Here is a 17,512-nt window from a genome sequence, read left to right on the forward strand (position 1 = left end):
GCTCCGCTGCCGTGGCGGGCGAGGGATGGGCACGGCCGCTGGACTCTGCCATCACGGCACCATCCCTCCCCAGCCACGTGCTGCGGGAAGGCAGCCTGGCCCCGCAGGGAGAGCTGAGGAAATGTCTTTAACCAAAGAACCTGGCAGGGTAACTTTTCTTTAAAGGGACTAACGGCAGTGATATGTAGAAAATGATGGACAAAAGAGCTTTAATTACCCAGCGCAGGAAGCTCTATGCATAACTGATGAGACGAGAAGTCTCCTCCAGAGCATTAAATATTCCGTTTTAGCCTAGAGCTGGAAAGTCACAACTTGCTGAGCAGTAAGTGTGGAGGCAGCTGCCGGGGTGCTGCAGGCAAACTTGAACTATAGCGAATTATTGCTTTTCCTAAACAAACAAAACCTCTCTTGAAGCAACTGCCAAAAATCCCCAAACTGTAGCAGCAGGTGTAAGGGACCCTGGTCAGGTTACATACACTGAACATGCAGGATACAGAAACCAAATCTTTTTTTTTATTATTTTTATTTTTAAGAATTTTTTTGATAAACTTTTAATTTTGTTGTTTAACGTCTATTGCTGCTTTAAGGCATTACATAAGAATGTGGAGATTCCTAGACCTGAATGTAGCTGAAACTGAACTGTGAGGTGATAGAATTACTTTTCTAGCTAGAACTAAAGAAATATTGTTTTATACGTTTGGCTGTAGTTTACAAATATTCACTACTTCCTTTTTAAAGCATCTAAAACTTTTCTTTACATTTTAAAAATCCTGCTGAGTGGTTTGAAAGCTTACACAGTACTCAGAGCACGGAGGATTTGGGCTCCAGTGTCCATAAGGAAAATGTTCTCTGAGCATTCATTTCCCGAATGAATGCGGCGCATCGGCAGGAAGGATAGCGTAGTGGTCAATGTTGTCTTCAAAATACAGCCCCCTAAAATGTCACGTACAATGTCACGAACCCGAGCGGTATTGGCAGCGTGGTATCTGTGGTGCAGGGGACTCCTCACAGGGAAAATCCCACCCAGGGCTGAAGGGTCCGGGAGCGCAGCACTGGCCTCACCCCGCACCCATCCTGCTCCACGGGCAGAGGGAGCTTACCCCTGCGGTGGGGGGCTGTGTGTGTTCCCCCCCCTGCTGCAGGCACTGACTGGGCTGTGTGCTGGGGTCCTGGGGGTCTGCAGGCAGGGGCTGTACCTCTCCCTCCCTGCACACCCATTTCCCCACGCGTGACGTTGTGCGCAGAGGTGGGATGCTGCTGGTGCTCGTTGCACACCCGACAGAACCCTGGGGGGGGCTCCTGGGCCTGTACCCCCAAACCAGGAGCTCCTGCTGCCACCGCTGTGTTCACTTTTGATTGCCTTCTTCGGCTGCCTAACTTCTCCGGAGTGATTATCTCGCTGTCCGTGGGGTCCTGGGCACGCTGTTCCCATGGCCAGTGGCCGGGCAGAGGCGGGTGCGTGCGTGGCAGAGCCCGTCCCTCTCCCCCAGGTTTTCCGTAGCCACAGGGCTGCTGTCCCTGCTGGTGTCTCCCGGGGACTCTTGACTCCAATGCACATTTCAATGCACTGAAACAACTTGTGACATGTACCCCTCGGTCCCTCCATCCTCCCCCCTACCTCTGCTGTTCACTACAACCTGTCGCCTGGGTCTGGCAGAGCCCTTGGCTGCCTTCTCAAAATGAATCGGGTTCAGACCATGGGCCAACCCTCCGCCCGATGCCAGGCTGCCTCACGAGGTGTTGTACAGCATCAGTGGGAAATGAGAGCTTCTCTCCTGGCTCCTTCTACCTCTCTGACACGTGGAGACCCCCCTTGCACCCCTCTCACAGGCGGTGGAGGACGGCCGCCTCCCTGGAGGAGGGAGCCTCTCATTTTCCACTCTTCTTGGCGTGGAGCTGCTTGCGTGCAGGTTTCCACCTCAGCCCCAGGCTCTGGAGACCATCTTCTCTCGGTCTCCAACCCAAGGCTGCACTCGGGAATGGGCAGGAAAGGGAAGCCCAGGTCATTTAAAGGCTTTTTTTCCTTGATCCTGCCCGGAGGTTACTCTTTAAAGTCTTCCCAAAGGGGTTTGTTCTCAAGCGATGCGCATTCGAGCTGCGTGACTTAATTAAGAAAATGCTGGAGAAAGCCAAGCAGTCTCTTCTGCGTCACCGCTGGCATCTGCAACGCTCGGGGACGAGTATCAGCCTCTCGCCACCTTTGTCGCCAGCCCCCTGACTGGGAAGACAGCGGGGTGGGCTGTGCAGGTGCTTGAGGTGTTCGGGAAGCCTGGCATCGCCTCCGCTGCAACGGCTGGTGTTGGACCCTTTGCCAACCTCCTTGGATCCGAGTCACCACACTAATTCCTCCGCCCAGCCCCAGCCGCGGTCCCCGTACAGAGCCTGATGCCGGGGTGACGGCCGTCCTCTGCCTTGGGATCCTCTGAGGGCTTGTATTTTTTCCAATCTGGGCTAAGAGGTAACCTCCACTCCACGGCATCTCTATTTTCATACTCCAGGTCTCGCATCCTTTCCTATTTCATCAAAAGAAAAATAGAAGAGTATTAAAAAAAAAAAAAAAGGACTTGGGGAAAGTAAACAAAGATAAAAGGAGAATGAGAATTGTCTTGTTTGATACGGATTGTAGTAGACAAGTCTTCCTTGAAATATTTTTTCCCTGTAAGAGCTGCCTTTTATTATGTGTTGTAAGGAGAGGTAGATTTCAGAAATGCCTTTTTAAACACTTTTTTCAAAGGTTTCTAACTCTCCCTGGTGCTATGTTTTTTTTTTTTTTTTAGGTTAAGGATTTTTTATGTCAAAAGTCTTGCGGGTTTTTTTATACAATCTTTTTAAAAACAAAAAAGTCGTGGTGTTGTTTTGTCGGAACACGTCTCATACGCTTTTTGTATCGGCGAGTGTGAAAACGTTAAAAAAAAAAAACCCTGTGCCTTGTCTGCGCCGTTTCACTCATTTTCGTGTGGGGAAAAGGTGGGGGTACGGGGGGGGGAGGCCCACGTCAACAGTTTACCATTTATCGCCGCCTCATTAAAAGAAATCGGTATTTCTGTTACAACCGGGGCAGTCCTTATTTCATAAATTCAGCGTGTGAAAAGGGGAAAGGGGTTTTACAGAGGGACGAGTCTCACAGATGAAGCCCCTCCGGCCTTCTGGGATACCAGACAGCCGAGAGCAGGCCTGACACCCCCCTCCGCCACCGGCCGGCGAGGCCCCGAACCCCCCGGCTGTGGCGGGGGTTCGGGGCCTCGCCGGCCGGTGGCGAGGGGTTGGGGCCGGGCCAGGGCAGGCCCAGGCCCGGTGAGGCCTGAGGCGGCCGCGCCGCCACCGCGAGTCCTCGGTCGGCAGCCATGAGAGACCCCACCGGCACGCGGCTCTCCACCAATGTGGGCGGGGCTAGCGCCGCCGCCAATAGCAGGCCAGCCCCGCGGGCCGGGGTGGGCGGAGCCTCACCGTAGCAACGCGACGGGGGGGCGGGGAGGAGGGGTTTCCCCCGCCCCTTAGCGACCGCATCCTTCCCCCCCACCCCCCCGCCCCCCCTGCGCGCGGCGCGGCTCGCTCAGCGCCTCGGCCGATGAGCGGCGCTCGCCCCTCCATCGTCGTGACGTACGCGTGACGCCAGCGCGTAGCGTGCGAGTGACGTGGTCCCGGGCAGGCGGGCGGGGCCGGTTTGAACGCGGAGGAGACGGGGCGAGAGCGAGGCAGGTAACGGGCCGGGTCGCGGCGCTGAGGCAGCGGCGGGGGTGGCGGCAGGCGGGCGGTGAGGCGGACCCTGTCCCGGGAAGCATACGGGCGGGGCAGGGCGGGCTGGAGCCCGGCGGGCTGTGAGGAGCCCGGCGTGAGGCCTGCAGGGCCGGGCCGCGCCTGCCCCGGGCGCGCCCCTCTGCGGGTGCCCCCGGCGGGAGGCGGCGGAGCGGAGCGGCCGCCTCAGCGGGTGAGGGGGAAGGCGCGGGGGCGGCGGGGGGCGCGGCCGGCCCTGCCCGGCGGCAGCTGCACCGGGGCTCGGGGGCCGGGCGGCGAGCGCGGCGGCTCCGCTTTGTGCCGGCGGGGCTGGGCGGGGACCGGCCGCTCGGTATTTCTCCCTGGAGAGATACCGTGGTCGACCAGGAAGTGTTCCTGCCGTGCTCGGTTGGCGTGGATGAGAGGGATGAATAACTTGCCGCCGCTGTGATTCCTTTCATCAAAGTTCCCATGTGAGTGCCTCGGTGTTCATTTTTCTTCAGAAAGCACGAAACCGTGTCCTTTTGCAGTTGGGATGAAATAAGGTTCTCCCAGCTGTTAGCAGCAGGCAGCTTCCTCGTTTCCTGTGCCTCGTGTTACGCTTAGCTGTTGTGTCATGAAGGCTCAAAAGGAAGTGCCTCCACTGCAGCCTGAACAGAAGCGATGAAAACGTGCAGCGTTACCGGTTGTGGTACTTAACGCCTTTGGTTCTGTCTTTCAGAAAATGGCAGTTAATGTGTATTCTACTTCAGTGACTAGCGATAACTTGAGTCGACATGACATGCTCGCGTGGATCAATGAGTCCTTGCAACTGACGCTGACGAAGATTGAACAGCTATGCTCAGGTAAGGGGGCTCAGCGTGAGGGGAGTTCCAGGTTTGATGTGCACCCTGATTATGTAGAGGCAGGTAGAGCTGGATCTCTGTAGAGATCCAGCTGCACTGTGTGAACCGGCTGTACTGGCCTACTATAGCCATGCTGTTGGCTTAATTCCTGGCATGAGCAGATTCACGGTCAGTGCTATAATCTAGTTGTGGTTAGAGTTTTATTGAAATAGTTGTTAATAATGTAAGCGTAATGAAAAGGTATATTCTTCTGACTCACTGCAGCATAGATGCAATAAGGAATAAGAGAAAAGGCTCTTAGGAGAAGGTGTTTTCCAATGAGGAATTAAGTGTTTAGACTTGATGGATAGAATAAGTCTTACAAGTATAGTAACTAGCATAAACAAGTGTGATTTCTTATGGAAGAGAACTACTATTTGGGAGGGTGGACAGAAGGAGCAGTGTGAGGAAGGCATACTGGCAACTCTTGGCTTCACCTTCAGGACTTTACAACTCCTTATGGTAAAGGAACATATTGGTCTGTGTCACCCGAGCTTACTTTGACTTGAGCTGGCTTTAGCGCAGCTGAATCTCGGACAGAGTTGTAGGCAGAAAAGGGGAAGTGATTGTGGTACAAAAATGGAGTCAAGTGTCCTCATAGGGAGGAGTATGTGTGTGGGAGGAGGCTTTGTAGAAACGAATAAAAATAATAGTCTATGGAGTAAGAGCTGAAAAAAAACCTAAGGCTAAAAATGCAGCCTAGATAAAAGGTGATGATTTGGATAACCGCAAAAGGCGGGTGAGAAGTGGAAGTGTAGCCTGTGCAGTGAGTTTGAGATAAGGCATTGCTCACAGAATGAAAGATGTGGAAATTGGAAGTGGAATGAAAGTTTAAAATAAGTTTGGAACTGTCAATACAACCTGTGGAAGAAACATTCACAAAGATTACAGAGAACTAGGGGACTTACAATAGACATCTGACAGGTATTTATAGTGGCTTTTGTCTACTGAGATGGAGGAAAAACTGTAAGGGTGGAGGAACTAATGATCTACAGAAGTAAGGGAAGTATTGTCTGATTTCAGATAGGTGTTGATTTATGTGGCTGAGAACTTTTGCTTAGAATTGGTGTGTCTTGAACGCTGCGAGAGCTCCGTCTCTGAGAAGTGAGGATAATTAATACTGGCTCTGCAGAATTTCAGCTCACCTGTTTTCAAGAAAAGGCTGAGAGCTGTTATGTGGTATGTGCTGAGTAATGTCCCTTTCTTGTGTCTGCAAAAATACTTCATGCCTCTGCAGGTATGGAAGTGGCTTCCACTGTCTGTCATAGTCATGTGAAAACAGGAGTTTCCAAGCTTGCTTGCTTTGCTACCTTTGGCAAGGGCAGTAGCGACAGCAGCAATTTGAGGTTGCACAAATGCACAAAAGACGACCTTTGGCTTATACTGTGATCTCTGTTTTTTTTTGTTTTTTTTTTTATTGTGCTTATCTCTCAGACTACCAATAGTTAGAAAAAAAAATGGTTTCTAGCAAGTCATCTGTTTTTTGAGCTGGGCATTGGAGTTCTTCAGCAAGTGAACTGAAAGAGAGTGGCGATCAAACAGCAAGATTATTTTTTTATTATTTGCACTGGTCAATGAGCAGCCATATTCTAGTAGCAGGTGAAAGCGGGAGCTCCAAAAGGCCTGCAAAAGATCTTGATAGAAAGTGAACAATATAGGACTTTCTGTTAACCTGTGGTTGAGATGAATAGACTAGTTTAGGGAAACACCATGATATATTACTTCTTAAATATCTCACAAAACTGTGTCATGTAGCTGTTTGCTATTTTAGGTCAAGGTTCCCATTACTCTCCTTGTGTGCTTAGTGCATTGATTTTGGTGGGGGGAATAATGCTCAGAATGTTGCACTTGTATTTTCAGTGGCACACAGTTGCATATCATCACTGCAGAGTGAGGATATAGTTGAAAAATGTCGGCTTTTTTTTTTTATGTGTGTGTGTTCTAAAAAAGCTTTTTGGTTTTTTTTTGGAGGTGGTTGTCTATTTGTGGCTGAACTGAATCCCTCTTTTGCTTTTCCAGTAAGAGCTGAATTGAAGGACACAAAGGATATAAAATTAATAGAAAGGAACGCTGTCTCATTTCAATTCTTTGATTAAGGCTTGATTTAAACATAATCCAGTTTAATTTAGCCTCTTACCTTTGAGGGCACCTTGAATTGTGTGTAGGTTCTGTTTGTAGTAAGTGTATCACTGTTTTAGTAATCGTAGAATGGTTAGAGTTGGATGGGACCTTAAAGATCATCTAGTTCCACCCTCTGCCCTGGGCAGGTTCACTTCCTACTAGACCAGGTTGCTCAAAGCCCCATGGTTAAATATAACTTTCACGATAATTATTTTTCTTGTTTGATTCTATTGGTGTTTGATAGAGAAGATTACATGCCTGTTGGACACATGTAAGATCTCAGATCTGTACTGATATCCATGAAGAAAGGAAAGTCAAAGTACTCACTGGATTACTTTTTTTTTTGCCTCTTGGAATTATGGAGGCAGGATTGCTCTTGTTCATAAGAGTTCAAATCATGAGACCAAAAGTTTGGTTCTGCAGGTTGCTTAGGCTTATTTATGGCCTTGTTGCACCAAAACAGGAGACCGAAGGTTCCTGCTTTCTTGCTTTTCTTGCCTTTAAGGGGTTGTATAGCTGAGGAATGAGTCAGTTTGCTGATCTGACTGAAAAGTGACTTACGTAGGCTCATGAGCTGACTTGATTCATCCTGGGATTTGTATTCTTTTTCTTTTGGCAGGTGCTGCATACTGTCAGTTTATGGACATGCTCTTCCCAGGTTCTGTAGCACTCAAGAAAGTGAAGTTTCAAGCAAAATTGGAACACGAGTACATTCAAAACTTCAAGGTTCTACAAGCAGGTTTTAAACGAATGGGTGTTGACAAAGTAAGCTGGGTTGTTACTGATTCTCTGTGGTCTTAATGTTAAAGTGGATTGAATGTACTTCAAATTTAGAGCTGAATAAATCTGGGAGCAGAGTTTGCTTTTGGTTTGTAAATCTCAAAACTTTTGATTTTGGTCGGGGTCCTCACTTGATTTAGGACAGTATCTCCTGTACTCCCCCTAAGGTTAGGTTTCCAGTTCTTAAGGATGAGATTAATTTTTCCATTTTAATTCTGTGCAATTTATGTAGTACAAACTAATGTACTATGTAGTACAAAGTAACTTAATTAGTGCAAACTAATACTGAAATTTCTATGTTGTAAGGTTTACCTCAGCTTTCTCTTTGAACCATCTTTGTACCAGGTGTGTTCCCATAACCTATTGGTGTCGTAGTCTTAAGGATTTCAAATTCCTCTTTATAACCATGTGTAATTTTAAGCTAGTGAAAATGAGATCTGTGAAAAAGCTTTTCCAGATCAAATGGTAATTATGCTTATGGGTGATTTATCTAGGTCATAGTTACTGACAGCATGTTTGGTATGATGCAGAATGTTTCTGTGTTAAAGCTTTTACCTGTCTCATTCTGTGTTGTCTGGCAGCTTCAACACATGCTTAATTCCTCTTCTGTTTGGGGGGAGCAGCTTGTGGGGTATGTCCAGAACTGGACCGCCAGCCATGCTTTCAAATGCCAATTGAGCACGTCATGGTAATGGCTCCTGGCCCCTGTCAAGTCAGGGACTCTCAGCTCGTGGCCTACAGACAAGACTTCACAATTTGCTGCATTTTTTACATAATCTTCACTTACAGAATCATAGAATGGTTTGGGTTGGAAGGCACCTTAAAGATCATTGAGTTCCAACCCCCCTACCCTGGGCAGGGACACCTCCCACCAGACCAGGTTGCCCAAAGTCCCGTCCAACCTGGTCTTGAACCCCTCCAGGGATGGGGCTGCCACAGCTTCACTGGGCAACCTGTTCCAGTGTCTCACCATCCTCACAGTAAAGGATTTCTTCCTGATATCTAATCTAAAATCCCCCATATATATATATACTTCTCATTCCAGAGAAACTGTGACTGTAATCTATTAAAAAGGTGATGTTGAGATGTGGTAGCAGTTCTGTGTGGTAGCAGTCTATGTCTATGAAGCTGGTCAGCAGTGCAGGTTCAGGAAAGCTAACACTGAATGAGCCAGCTTCAAATTTACAGAATTTTTGTGCTGAAACTTGGTGTAGCAGGAACCTTGCTGAAGAATTATTTAAAATTATTTGGACCCTCATAGTGAAAGCATGATTTATTTTTAATTCCAATTATTAGCAAAAATCCTACTGTTTGACATACAGTTATGTTCAAGGAGGATTTTCTCTAGACTGGACAAAAATTAGGTTTGCATATCTTCTGAGTGCACAAATTTTAAAACTTTGTCTAAAGAGAGAGCGAGAGGTTCTTTACCCTTAATATGAGCTTGACTTTTTGTTTTTTTCCCCCCCTCCAGATAATTCCTGTGGACAAACTAGTGAAAGGAAAATTTCAGGACAACTTTGAATTTGTTCAGTGGTTCAAAAAATTTTTTGATGCAAACTATGATGGGAAGGAGTATGATCCTGTTGCTGCTCGACAAGGCCAAGAGACAGTAGCACCAAACCTTGTTGCTCCAGTTGTGAACAAACCCAAGAAATCTCTCAGTTCTAGCAGTGCAGGTAGAGAAAATAGTTAAAAGATTATCTAGATCATTAAAAGCTCTGGGGAAAATAAGACTGGGTTGCTATTTAAAATCAGTGTGTGGAATTATAGTATTTTGCATCTTGTTTCAGAGATGCTAGGTTTCAAACACTGAGTCGTCCTGTAGTATCCAGTTATCTGGAAGCTACAGAAAGAACAATCTTCTCTAAAAGAGAAAATGGCAAGGATCGGTGCCAACACATGCCAAAAAAAAAAAAAAAAATGGACGTGGCGCATGGAGTCAAGAAAAAGGAAGGAACCATATCTTCAAACTCTGACATGCCTAAGCATGTTTGGAAGGGGGATAGTACCTTTATAGGAGGAAGAAAGATGTTCTGGGAGGAACTAACACTGAGTTAATCTTGCAGCCCCACAGAGGCCCATTGTCACACAGAGGACTGCAGCAAATCCAAAAGCTGGTACTGGAATGGTCAAAAAGGCTGCAGGAGATGATGAGTCAGCGGGATTGATTGAGCAGGTGTGTTGACCAAAATGGCCCTGTAAAACCTGTGCTCTATAGATTTATGTGCAGATTTTGTTTTTTAATAGCATGAAATGACTGGGTCAGGCAGATGGAAGAAAATGATCTGAATCTAGTACATTTGTTTAAAATCACTTAATTGGAAGCCTTCTTTATAATGGTCTTGCTTTCCTGATAGGAATGAAACTCCTTCCTGCAGTACACAAGTACCCAGACATTTAAACCCAGTATGTGCCATATCACACATAGCATTGTTTTTAAGTATTTCCACAGCTGTGTTGCAGCGATCACAGCATTCCAACTGAGCTATGAGCAGCTGCTACTTCACTGAAACGCTGAATGTAATACAACTAAAACGGCCATCAGGGTGAGAGTTATCTTGAAAGAACGTGTTAGCAAAGGAAACTGCAGGCAGTTAGTGCTTTACCGATTTCATGTAATAAGCCTTCAGAATTTCCAAGTGATAGTGCATGTGTAGGACGGTGTTTGTTGTGGCAATAATATTTCAATTTGAGAAATAGACCTTTTCTGCCTCTCACAGTCCTTCCCCTTCCCTCCCACACCCCCATTTTGGTTACTTCTGAAATGCTTTGCATATTGACACCCTTCTGGGAACCCTGGGGATCCTGCCTTTTGAATAGATACTACTAAATTCTCTCTTTGGTGGATAAATTATTATTGATGCCCTTTGGCAGATCAATGTCTTGAAACTTACTGTTGAAGATCTGGAGAAGGAGAGAGACTTCTACTTTGGCAAATTGAGGAACATTGAATTGATCTGCCAGGAGAACGAAGGGGAGAATGATCCAGTGTTGCAGAGGATTGTGGAAATTCTTTATGCCACAGATGTAAGTAATCTGGTATAAATTGTATGGCATAGTTCCTCCCTCCCCTTGTAATTGGAAGCTGGTTTGCTTTCCAGGGCTTCCTCTATTTCTACTTGTGGTGTGTTGTTTGTTTTTTTTTTTTTTTTTCTTTAGGTTTATGGCCTAGCTTTTTCCTGTAATAAAGGAACAGATCAAATAATTGTAGTCAGGCAGCAAGCAAGGTTAGCCTTTCATGAAGAGTATGTAAGAAATAGATCAAAGATGAGGAAAATAACTTTTCTGGTAATATATCTTAATGCTGTAAATGGTGACTTAAGGGTATCTGTCCTAAGTAAAAGATAAAAAAAAAAATATACAGAGTAGTCAGGAGCTGGTTTGACATCAGATTTTCATTAAAGCCCTTGTTTTATTCCCCTTCAGGAAGGCTTTGTGATACCTGACGAAGGAGCACCGCAGGAGGAACAAGAAGAGTATTAACAGACCACATACTGTACCAGCAGAGCAGCAACATCAGAATTCTTTGCCCCAGATAATGTGCTTAACTGTAAAATACTCCACTTTATTCTTAGAGGACTCACTGGTTTCTTTTCATAAGCAAAAAAGTACCTCTTCTTAAAGTGCACTTTGCAGAAGTTTCACTTTTTACAGTGGGTTTGAGTTAGAGCTCTTTCTCACTTTGTAGCAGAGCAGTATTCATATCTAGGTGGTATATTTAGGGAGCAAGAGGCTGAATATTTGGAACTCGTTGCAGAATGGTTTGCTGGTAAAACACTGGTTTGTGGGAAGACACTTTTTGTATCTAAGGTGGTGTGTAGTAGAGAAATTAAAGACTCTGACTCACAGAAAGATTGAGTTAATGTGAAATTGCAGCACAGAAATTATAATTAAATGCCTTAAGAGTATTTAAAATATGCTTCCATATGCCAAATTGAAGTAATGTGACAGGAGATTTTATGTGCTTCGTATTGGGGTAGACACTTGTTTAACTCCATTCACTGCTGTCTGAGAGGCCTTGCCTTGGCAATCTCACTTTGTCGGCAAGTGCTCAAAAGGGGCTATTAAAACAAAACTCCATTCCTATGTAAAGCTGCTTACTAAGTGATTAGTTCTCGATGAAATAGGCCTTAATGTTGCCTGTCACAAGATTAGAGGGAGTATGAACAGCTGAGACACATAAATTACCTTGAAGAGTGCTAAAGCCTTTTTCTATGGCATTGTGGCTAATGACTTTGCCAAAATGTACTGTGTTTTCTGTAAGAAAAACAAAACAAAAAACCAAACCAACAAAAAAATGCAAAGGGCATCCAGTCTTACTGCCTAAAATGTTCTTTAGAAGTAATTTTCCTTCCTGGCTCTTGTTGCTATTCGTCCCATTTCTTTTTATTTTTGTTGGTATACTTTTTGGTCTCTCACTTGTTCTTTTCTCTTTCCCATCTGAAGGAATGCTGATCAAATCCAATAGTTGTAACAGGACTTGCACTGTGCAACTATCTTAGAATGAAAGTGAATTGAGCACATGAGGATGATGATTTTTCTGTCCCTTTTTCCTTTTTTTTTTTTTTTTTTCCCTTTCAAACCAGGGCATATCTAATAATAATACTTGCCAGTTCAGTAGTCTTCTGGGGTAAAAACTAAAAGATGCTGGCTAACAGAGCTAATGTTATGGCAGAAAATACAGTACTGAGACTAACTTAAATATTAATATTTAAATACTTTCCTTAACTGTCCTTTTTTTGCTATCATGCCCCTCATTACTGTTGTGTTTGGCAAGATCCTGCAAGACTTCTGATCCCCCTTCACTACTGAGATTGATCAGTCCTGTTGTGCTTGTATTCATTTGTTTCTGGTGGTAGCTTGTCTGAAAATGTGTGTAGGAGAGCATTTTATGGTAATTGTTGTGTAGTGCATGAATCTTTGTGAAATTCAGAGAAAAACCCAAATTCAGTGAATGCCAAAAATGCAAGTAAACTAGCCATTGTTTAAAATTGCAGTGGTGCTATTTCTCTTGTGGCCTTTTAGACTTTTGTTGCCCTAAACCTCCATTTTACTGAGAAACCATATTTGACTTGGATTTTTCTTGACAGGGTTTTTCTATTTTAAGCAGTTTCTAAATAAAGTTCTGTATTTCAAGAGTGTCATGTCTACTGGAGTCTCTCGTGCTTTCAGATATGATTAGGCAAAGCTGAAGTTTGTGATATTTCTCATGATGAAGCTTGGCAGGACCTGGAATATCAGCTTTTGTTCTCCGGTCCTAGTTATAGTCATTGCTAACTTGAATAGCAGGAATGTTGAAACTTTCCTTGGAGTGTGCTGGGGGAAACCACTGCTTGAATTTTGGGTTGTTTCTTTCTTTTTTCACTCCCACAGGTGGATGAAATGTGAGTGTATTGTTGGTTTTCTCTGTCCAATGGTGTGAAGATGGGGCTGTCTAACAGGAATGCTGTCATGTGACTTTAAGTGTGTTTAAAGTGTTTGAAAACTGCTAAAACACTAGTTATAAACAAATAAGATGTTAATTGCGTCTGTCACCAGTCTTTATGAGCAAATTGATTTTAAACTTGGTTGTTTCGTTTCATTTGAAGTGTTCTTGATAGATGAGTGTAAATGTTACTGTCACAGATGTGTGCTCAGACCCGCATCTTCAGAGAAGTGCTGATGTGATGTCCCTAACCTTGAAATTGGAAATGTTCCCTGCAGGGCTTCTCTGTCATGCTGGAGAACACCCTCCCTACCCCTGATGTGTTCTGTGGATGCTTTATTCTAGAGAACAGGCATTGCTGGCATTGCCTACTGGTGGACTACAGAAATGCAGACATAGAACGGGGGGTTTTGATGCACATAAAATCTTCTTTACCATTACTTACTCGCTTTGAGGTCGGAAGCATATTTATTTTTCCACTCTAAATATTCCATTATTCCAGCAACTCAAAGCAAAAGCTGGCAATAGTACGTGGCTGACTTTGAAGAGGACTTTTTGGGTGTCTGCTCTTTGCAGCCCAGTTGTGCACTGGGACGTGGTTGCTTTAAGTCTCTCTTTAGCAGGATTGCACGCGTGGAGCTGTGAAGCACCCGTGTCGTTGGATGGGGTTGCATTAGGTTGGTTTTAATCTCTGCTCGCAAAGCAAGAAAATACCCTTTTATGCTCAAAGAATGAGGAGTCAGAAATACTGCTAGTGCGTCTTGTGAGGCTGTTGAATGTGTGGACCTGTTGGACGTGCATTAGAAAGCTAAATTGAAACTGCAGTCTTGTAAGTCGGGTGCTGCTAAGATTTCCAATCGCTGATGTCACTTCTTTGCTACCAAGATGAGTTATAATTAGAATGGGGACAAACTCCTGTAGTCAACTTATGACTACATTATAGATATCTTCGCACAATCTGTTTTTTAATGTCCTTTTTTAGGAAGAAAATAATAACAAGAAGCCCAACTCAAACCCATAGACGTAACGTAGCTACTCTGTTGCACTGGTACAGTATATGCTGTTAAATATTGAATGAGTACCTGCCGGAACAATTCCAATAGCATCCAAACTTTCTTAGCATCTTAGTTTTATCAGATATTTGAAAAAATGAACAGAATGGAAGAGGCAAAAGCTCACATCTCCTTTCTGTACCAACATGTCTTACTTGCAGGTGGACTTGTGGATGTTTTTTTTTAACTGTTATTGTTCAATTTTTTAAGAATTCCTGGTTTGCAATGACAATTCTTACTGTAACTGTTAAAAGCCTTCAAATAAAGGCCAAAAACTTACTTGCTGTTGTATCATATCGCTATTTAATGTGGCTTCTTGAGCACTCGGTCTTGTAGTCTGTCGAGTTGAATGTCTGTTCACGGGAACGTGCGTGTCCTTCGAGAGTGGGAGCTTTTCTTTCTTGGAACATCTTTCCAAGGATAAGGCCGGAATCTACTTACAAGAGAAAGATACTTTTTGCAAGTAAGTGTGTAAACCTGATGAGGACTATTCCATAGATTTCAGCCGAGCCTGGTGGTACAGAGACCATACCTCTGCATTTCTATGTAGTGTGAGAAATAGCAGTGATGATAATAATATGGGCCTGACGTATGGGCTCTTATTGCAGGGGCTGCAAACAACCCGTGTTACTGGCAGAGAAACAGGAATGTGCGCCAGGGAACCTGCGCTTCGTTAGCGGGACGGCTGAAGAATTTACTGATCTTTCAATGCAGAGAAAGCAAGGAGAGACGAAGTCATTGCAGATCCAGTGCTGGTTAGTTAGAATGCGAAATTGCAAGCAGTTGGGATGAGAGTGTGTGATCCTGTAGCTGATAATGCTTTAGAACTCAGGGAGCAAAAAAAAAAAAGTAAACCGTGGTTTTGCTGAAAGGAGACCTGAATAACCTCTGTTGGTGAGTAGGATCTCCTGGGATGAGATTGTGTGTCTGTGACTGCCAGTTCCTCACAGAAGTTCCCTTTGGACAGTTAACGGGCCGAGAATCAGAGGAAGGGAGGGAGTTAAATGTGACTAGAGAACATGAAAGGCGTGGAAGTTAGAGAAGGTTGCAGTTATAAAGGAAGAAGAGAAATGCTTTGGAATAAAATCATGCCGTGAAATAATACAAGTAACACTTGAAAGGAATCTGATGTGAGACAGCACTTTTAAAGAAGGGAAGGAAAAGTGCAATATTCTATGGCTAAAGAGGAGTAATGGGTGCATGAATACCGGAGAGGGACTATGTGGTTAGGGAGCAGCACTGCAGAAAATGAGCTGGTTTTGATACAGGCAAAGTCCCTCCAAAGAAATGGGGGGAAAAAAAAAAAAAGGGCTTTGCTTTTTTGAGTAATACCTGCTAAACTGAAGGATAAGACTATCTGCAAGGAAATGGTATTTTTGAAGATATTTAAGACAGACAATCTGTATCTTCCAAGAAAATGTTTGTTTTTCTTTTATCTTTAATAGAGGAGGAACAAAGTTAAGACTTGACATTTTCTAAGACGAAAAAGAAAGTTCCCAGAAGGCAGCCCCAGCTTTGAAGAGGCAAAGGCCACTTTCTGTAAAAATCACTCTTCTCTCTTTTTCAACACAGCTGGCTGGCTTTTTGAACTGTGGCCTTTAAATAATACATATATTTAACATACAGATATATAATTATATGTATAAATATTTATTAAAACAAAATATAAATATTTAAATATGCCAACAAACATATAATAATATTAAAATATTATATACATATGTAATATGTGTGTGTAAAATATTTTAATATTTAAAATATATCTAAAATATCTTTGGCTGACCTGTCAGAATGGTAGGAAACATGAACTAGTGTCATTTTTATTTTTAAGTCTGAGAGATGTTTTGCAGACATTTTCCTCTTGAAAATAATTTTGTAAAATGGTTGTCTGTCAATCTTCTCATAGTGCTGTGACTCTGATTTTGTCCCCAGGGGATGCATAAGGATGGATGGGCATTCAGGAGGCATTAAATCTCATGGGACAGCATGGATATAAATCTCGACATATTCAAAGATCCGCAGACTGGTATTTATGAAGTGATGAGCAGATGAGGTTAAAATGAAGGGACAGTGGAGGTGGGTCCATTTTCAAAAACCTGAACACAAACCCATGTTTAATCTTGGCTTTTCTTGCAAAGAAGGTCTTTCAGGCAGGATGGGGAGGAAAATGGACAGAGAGGTTTGTGACTGGCTGTCAAGATCATAGCGAAGCTCCACAGCAGCCCCACATAAAGGTAGAGGAGGACAGAGAGGAGGAGCCAGGCACCCCTGGGAGCTGTCTCCCCGTGACCAGTGGATGCCCAGGCAGGTGGGAACAGATGAAACGTGTTGCTGCAAGGGTGAGCAGCACCACAAGAAGTGACAACCGTCTGACACTGTGCTGAAACATGGGACACAAAGAACTGCTGGTGGCAGCTGGTTTCCTTCTTTTTCAGATAAGGCTGCTCTTTCTGAACCTCCCAAGATATCCCAATCACAGTAGATCCTTATTAAATACTTGGATGGGTACGAAAAGCTTAAGAGCTCGCAGTTTCCTCATATGTAATAAAGGAATGAGAGATCTTCCTTCTTGCTGCCGTGTTATTAAGGCTAGTTCGTCATGCGGGCCCGGGAGGTTAAGCGGGTGGGTGATTAGCATGTGTAGGGCTTGGTACTGCCATGGCTACCCTGATAGCATTATCTGAGCTGGCTAATCTTAAACTAGCTCGGATGTGAGCTGCAGTCAAGGCATTGTCAGGACGATCATGTTCATAAGGTTACTGCCATGCGTTTGAAATTTCAGGCTAGACATGGGCTGCTCTTGTTTAATGATCTCTTTGTCTTCAAACACAGCACAAGGTGAAGGAGCAGCCATGATGCAGGTGAATAGAAAACAAAATAAAACATCTGCGTTCTCTAGCTCTGTTAGGACACAATTTGAACGGGCACAATGAAACAGCTGCAATAGGCCACTCATCGCTTTTGGGATTCTTTGAAACTTTTGGTCACTGCTTTGGGTGTTTTACACTGTTTTGGTTTTTTAATGGATGAATAGTGATAAGTTCACAAAAATACATTGAAATGAGTAGATGGTGTAAGCCCTGCCAGCCAAATCTACAGGAGGGAGGAATGCTCTCGGGGTCCTTATAGTTGGGAAGAGAAGTTTTCTTCTATACTAGAAGTTTCCTGCAATGCTCTTTGATCAGGGGGACGTGTGTGCAATTGTCCCTACCTTTGAGACTGCTCTGAGCAGGAAACATCCATGTCTACATTACCCTTCTGCAGAGGAGTTTTCTTTTTGGTGCCGAGAGAACTGTTCGGAGGAGCTACTAGTTTCACCCTCTTGCTCCTGGGGGCAAATGAGCCCCTGGAATCCACCGAGCTTCGGCTGCTGGAGCAGGGCGGCTGGAGAGCCAGTCAGGTCACCTGTGTCCACAGGGATTGATGCCCTCTCTATGCAGATGATTTCCTGTTAGCTGCACCGCAGCTATGAGTTGAAACCTGTGCTACTAAGGATGAGTTGAAATTTGTCATAAAGCATTATTAAAATTGGG

General features: G+C 44.4%; 1 protein-coding gene across 2 annotated transcripts; it reads left to right on the plus strand.

The window, feature by feature from the left end:
• Positions 1-3,632: 3,632 nt before the first annotated feature.
• MAPRE1 (microtubule associated protein RP/EB family member 1) lies at positions 3,633-14,272 on the plus strand. 2 transcript variants are annotated; one of them, XM_074156944.1, is made up of 7 exons: positions 3,633-3,695; positions 4,436-4,559; positions 7,339-7,484; positions 8,974-9,178; positions 9,569-9,678; positions 10,377-10,529; positions 10,929-14,272. In XM_074156944.1, exons 2-7 carry the CDS (start codon positions 4,439-4,441, stop codon positions 10,983-10,985), a joined length of 792 nt encoding a protein of 263 aa, XP_074013045.1. In that variant the 5' UTR covers positions 3,633-3,695; positions 4,436-4,438; the 3' UTR covers positions 10,986-14,272. The 2 variants fall into 2 exon arrangements, with proteins under 2 accessions (XP_074013045.1, XP_074013046.1); XM_074156945.1 differs by having other exon boundaries at positions 3,654-3,699; positions 10,929-14,249.
• The last annotated feature ends 3,240 nt before the right edge of the window (positions 14,273-17,512 follow it).

The sequence above is a fragment of the Numenius arquata genome, chromosome 12, assembly GCF_964106895.1.
Source record: "Numenius arquata chromosome 12, bNumArq3.hap1.1, whole genome shotgun sequence".
Classification (NCBI taxonomy): domain Eukaryota; kingdom Metazoa; phylum Chordata; class Aves; order Charadriiformes; family Scolopacidae; genus Numenius; species Numenius arquata.

What these genes read in the sequence shown, in the direction of transcription:
- MAPRE1 (XM_074156944.1), top strand. Translation starts at nt 4,439, where the DNA reads ATGGCAGTTAATGTGTATTCTACTTCAGTGACTAGCGATAACTTGAGT. An exon ending in AACGAATGGGTGTTGACAAA is followed by an intron (nt 7,485 to 8,973) that starts GTAAGCTGGGTT and finishes CCCCCCCTCCAG; the next exon opens with ATAATTCCTGTGGACAAACT. An exon ending in AAATTCTTTATGCCACAGAT is followed by an intron (nt 10,530 to 10,928) that starts GTAAGTAATCTG and finishes ATTCCCCTTCAG; the next exon opens with GAAGGCTTTGTGATACCTGA.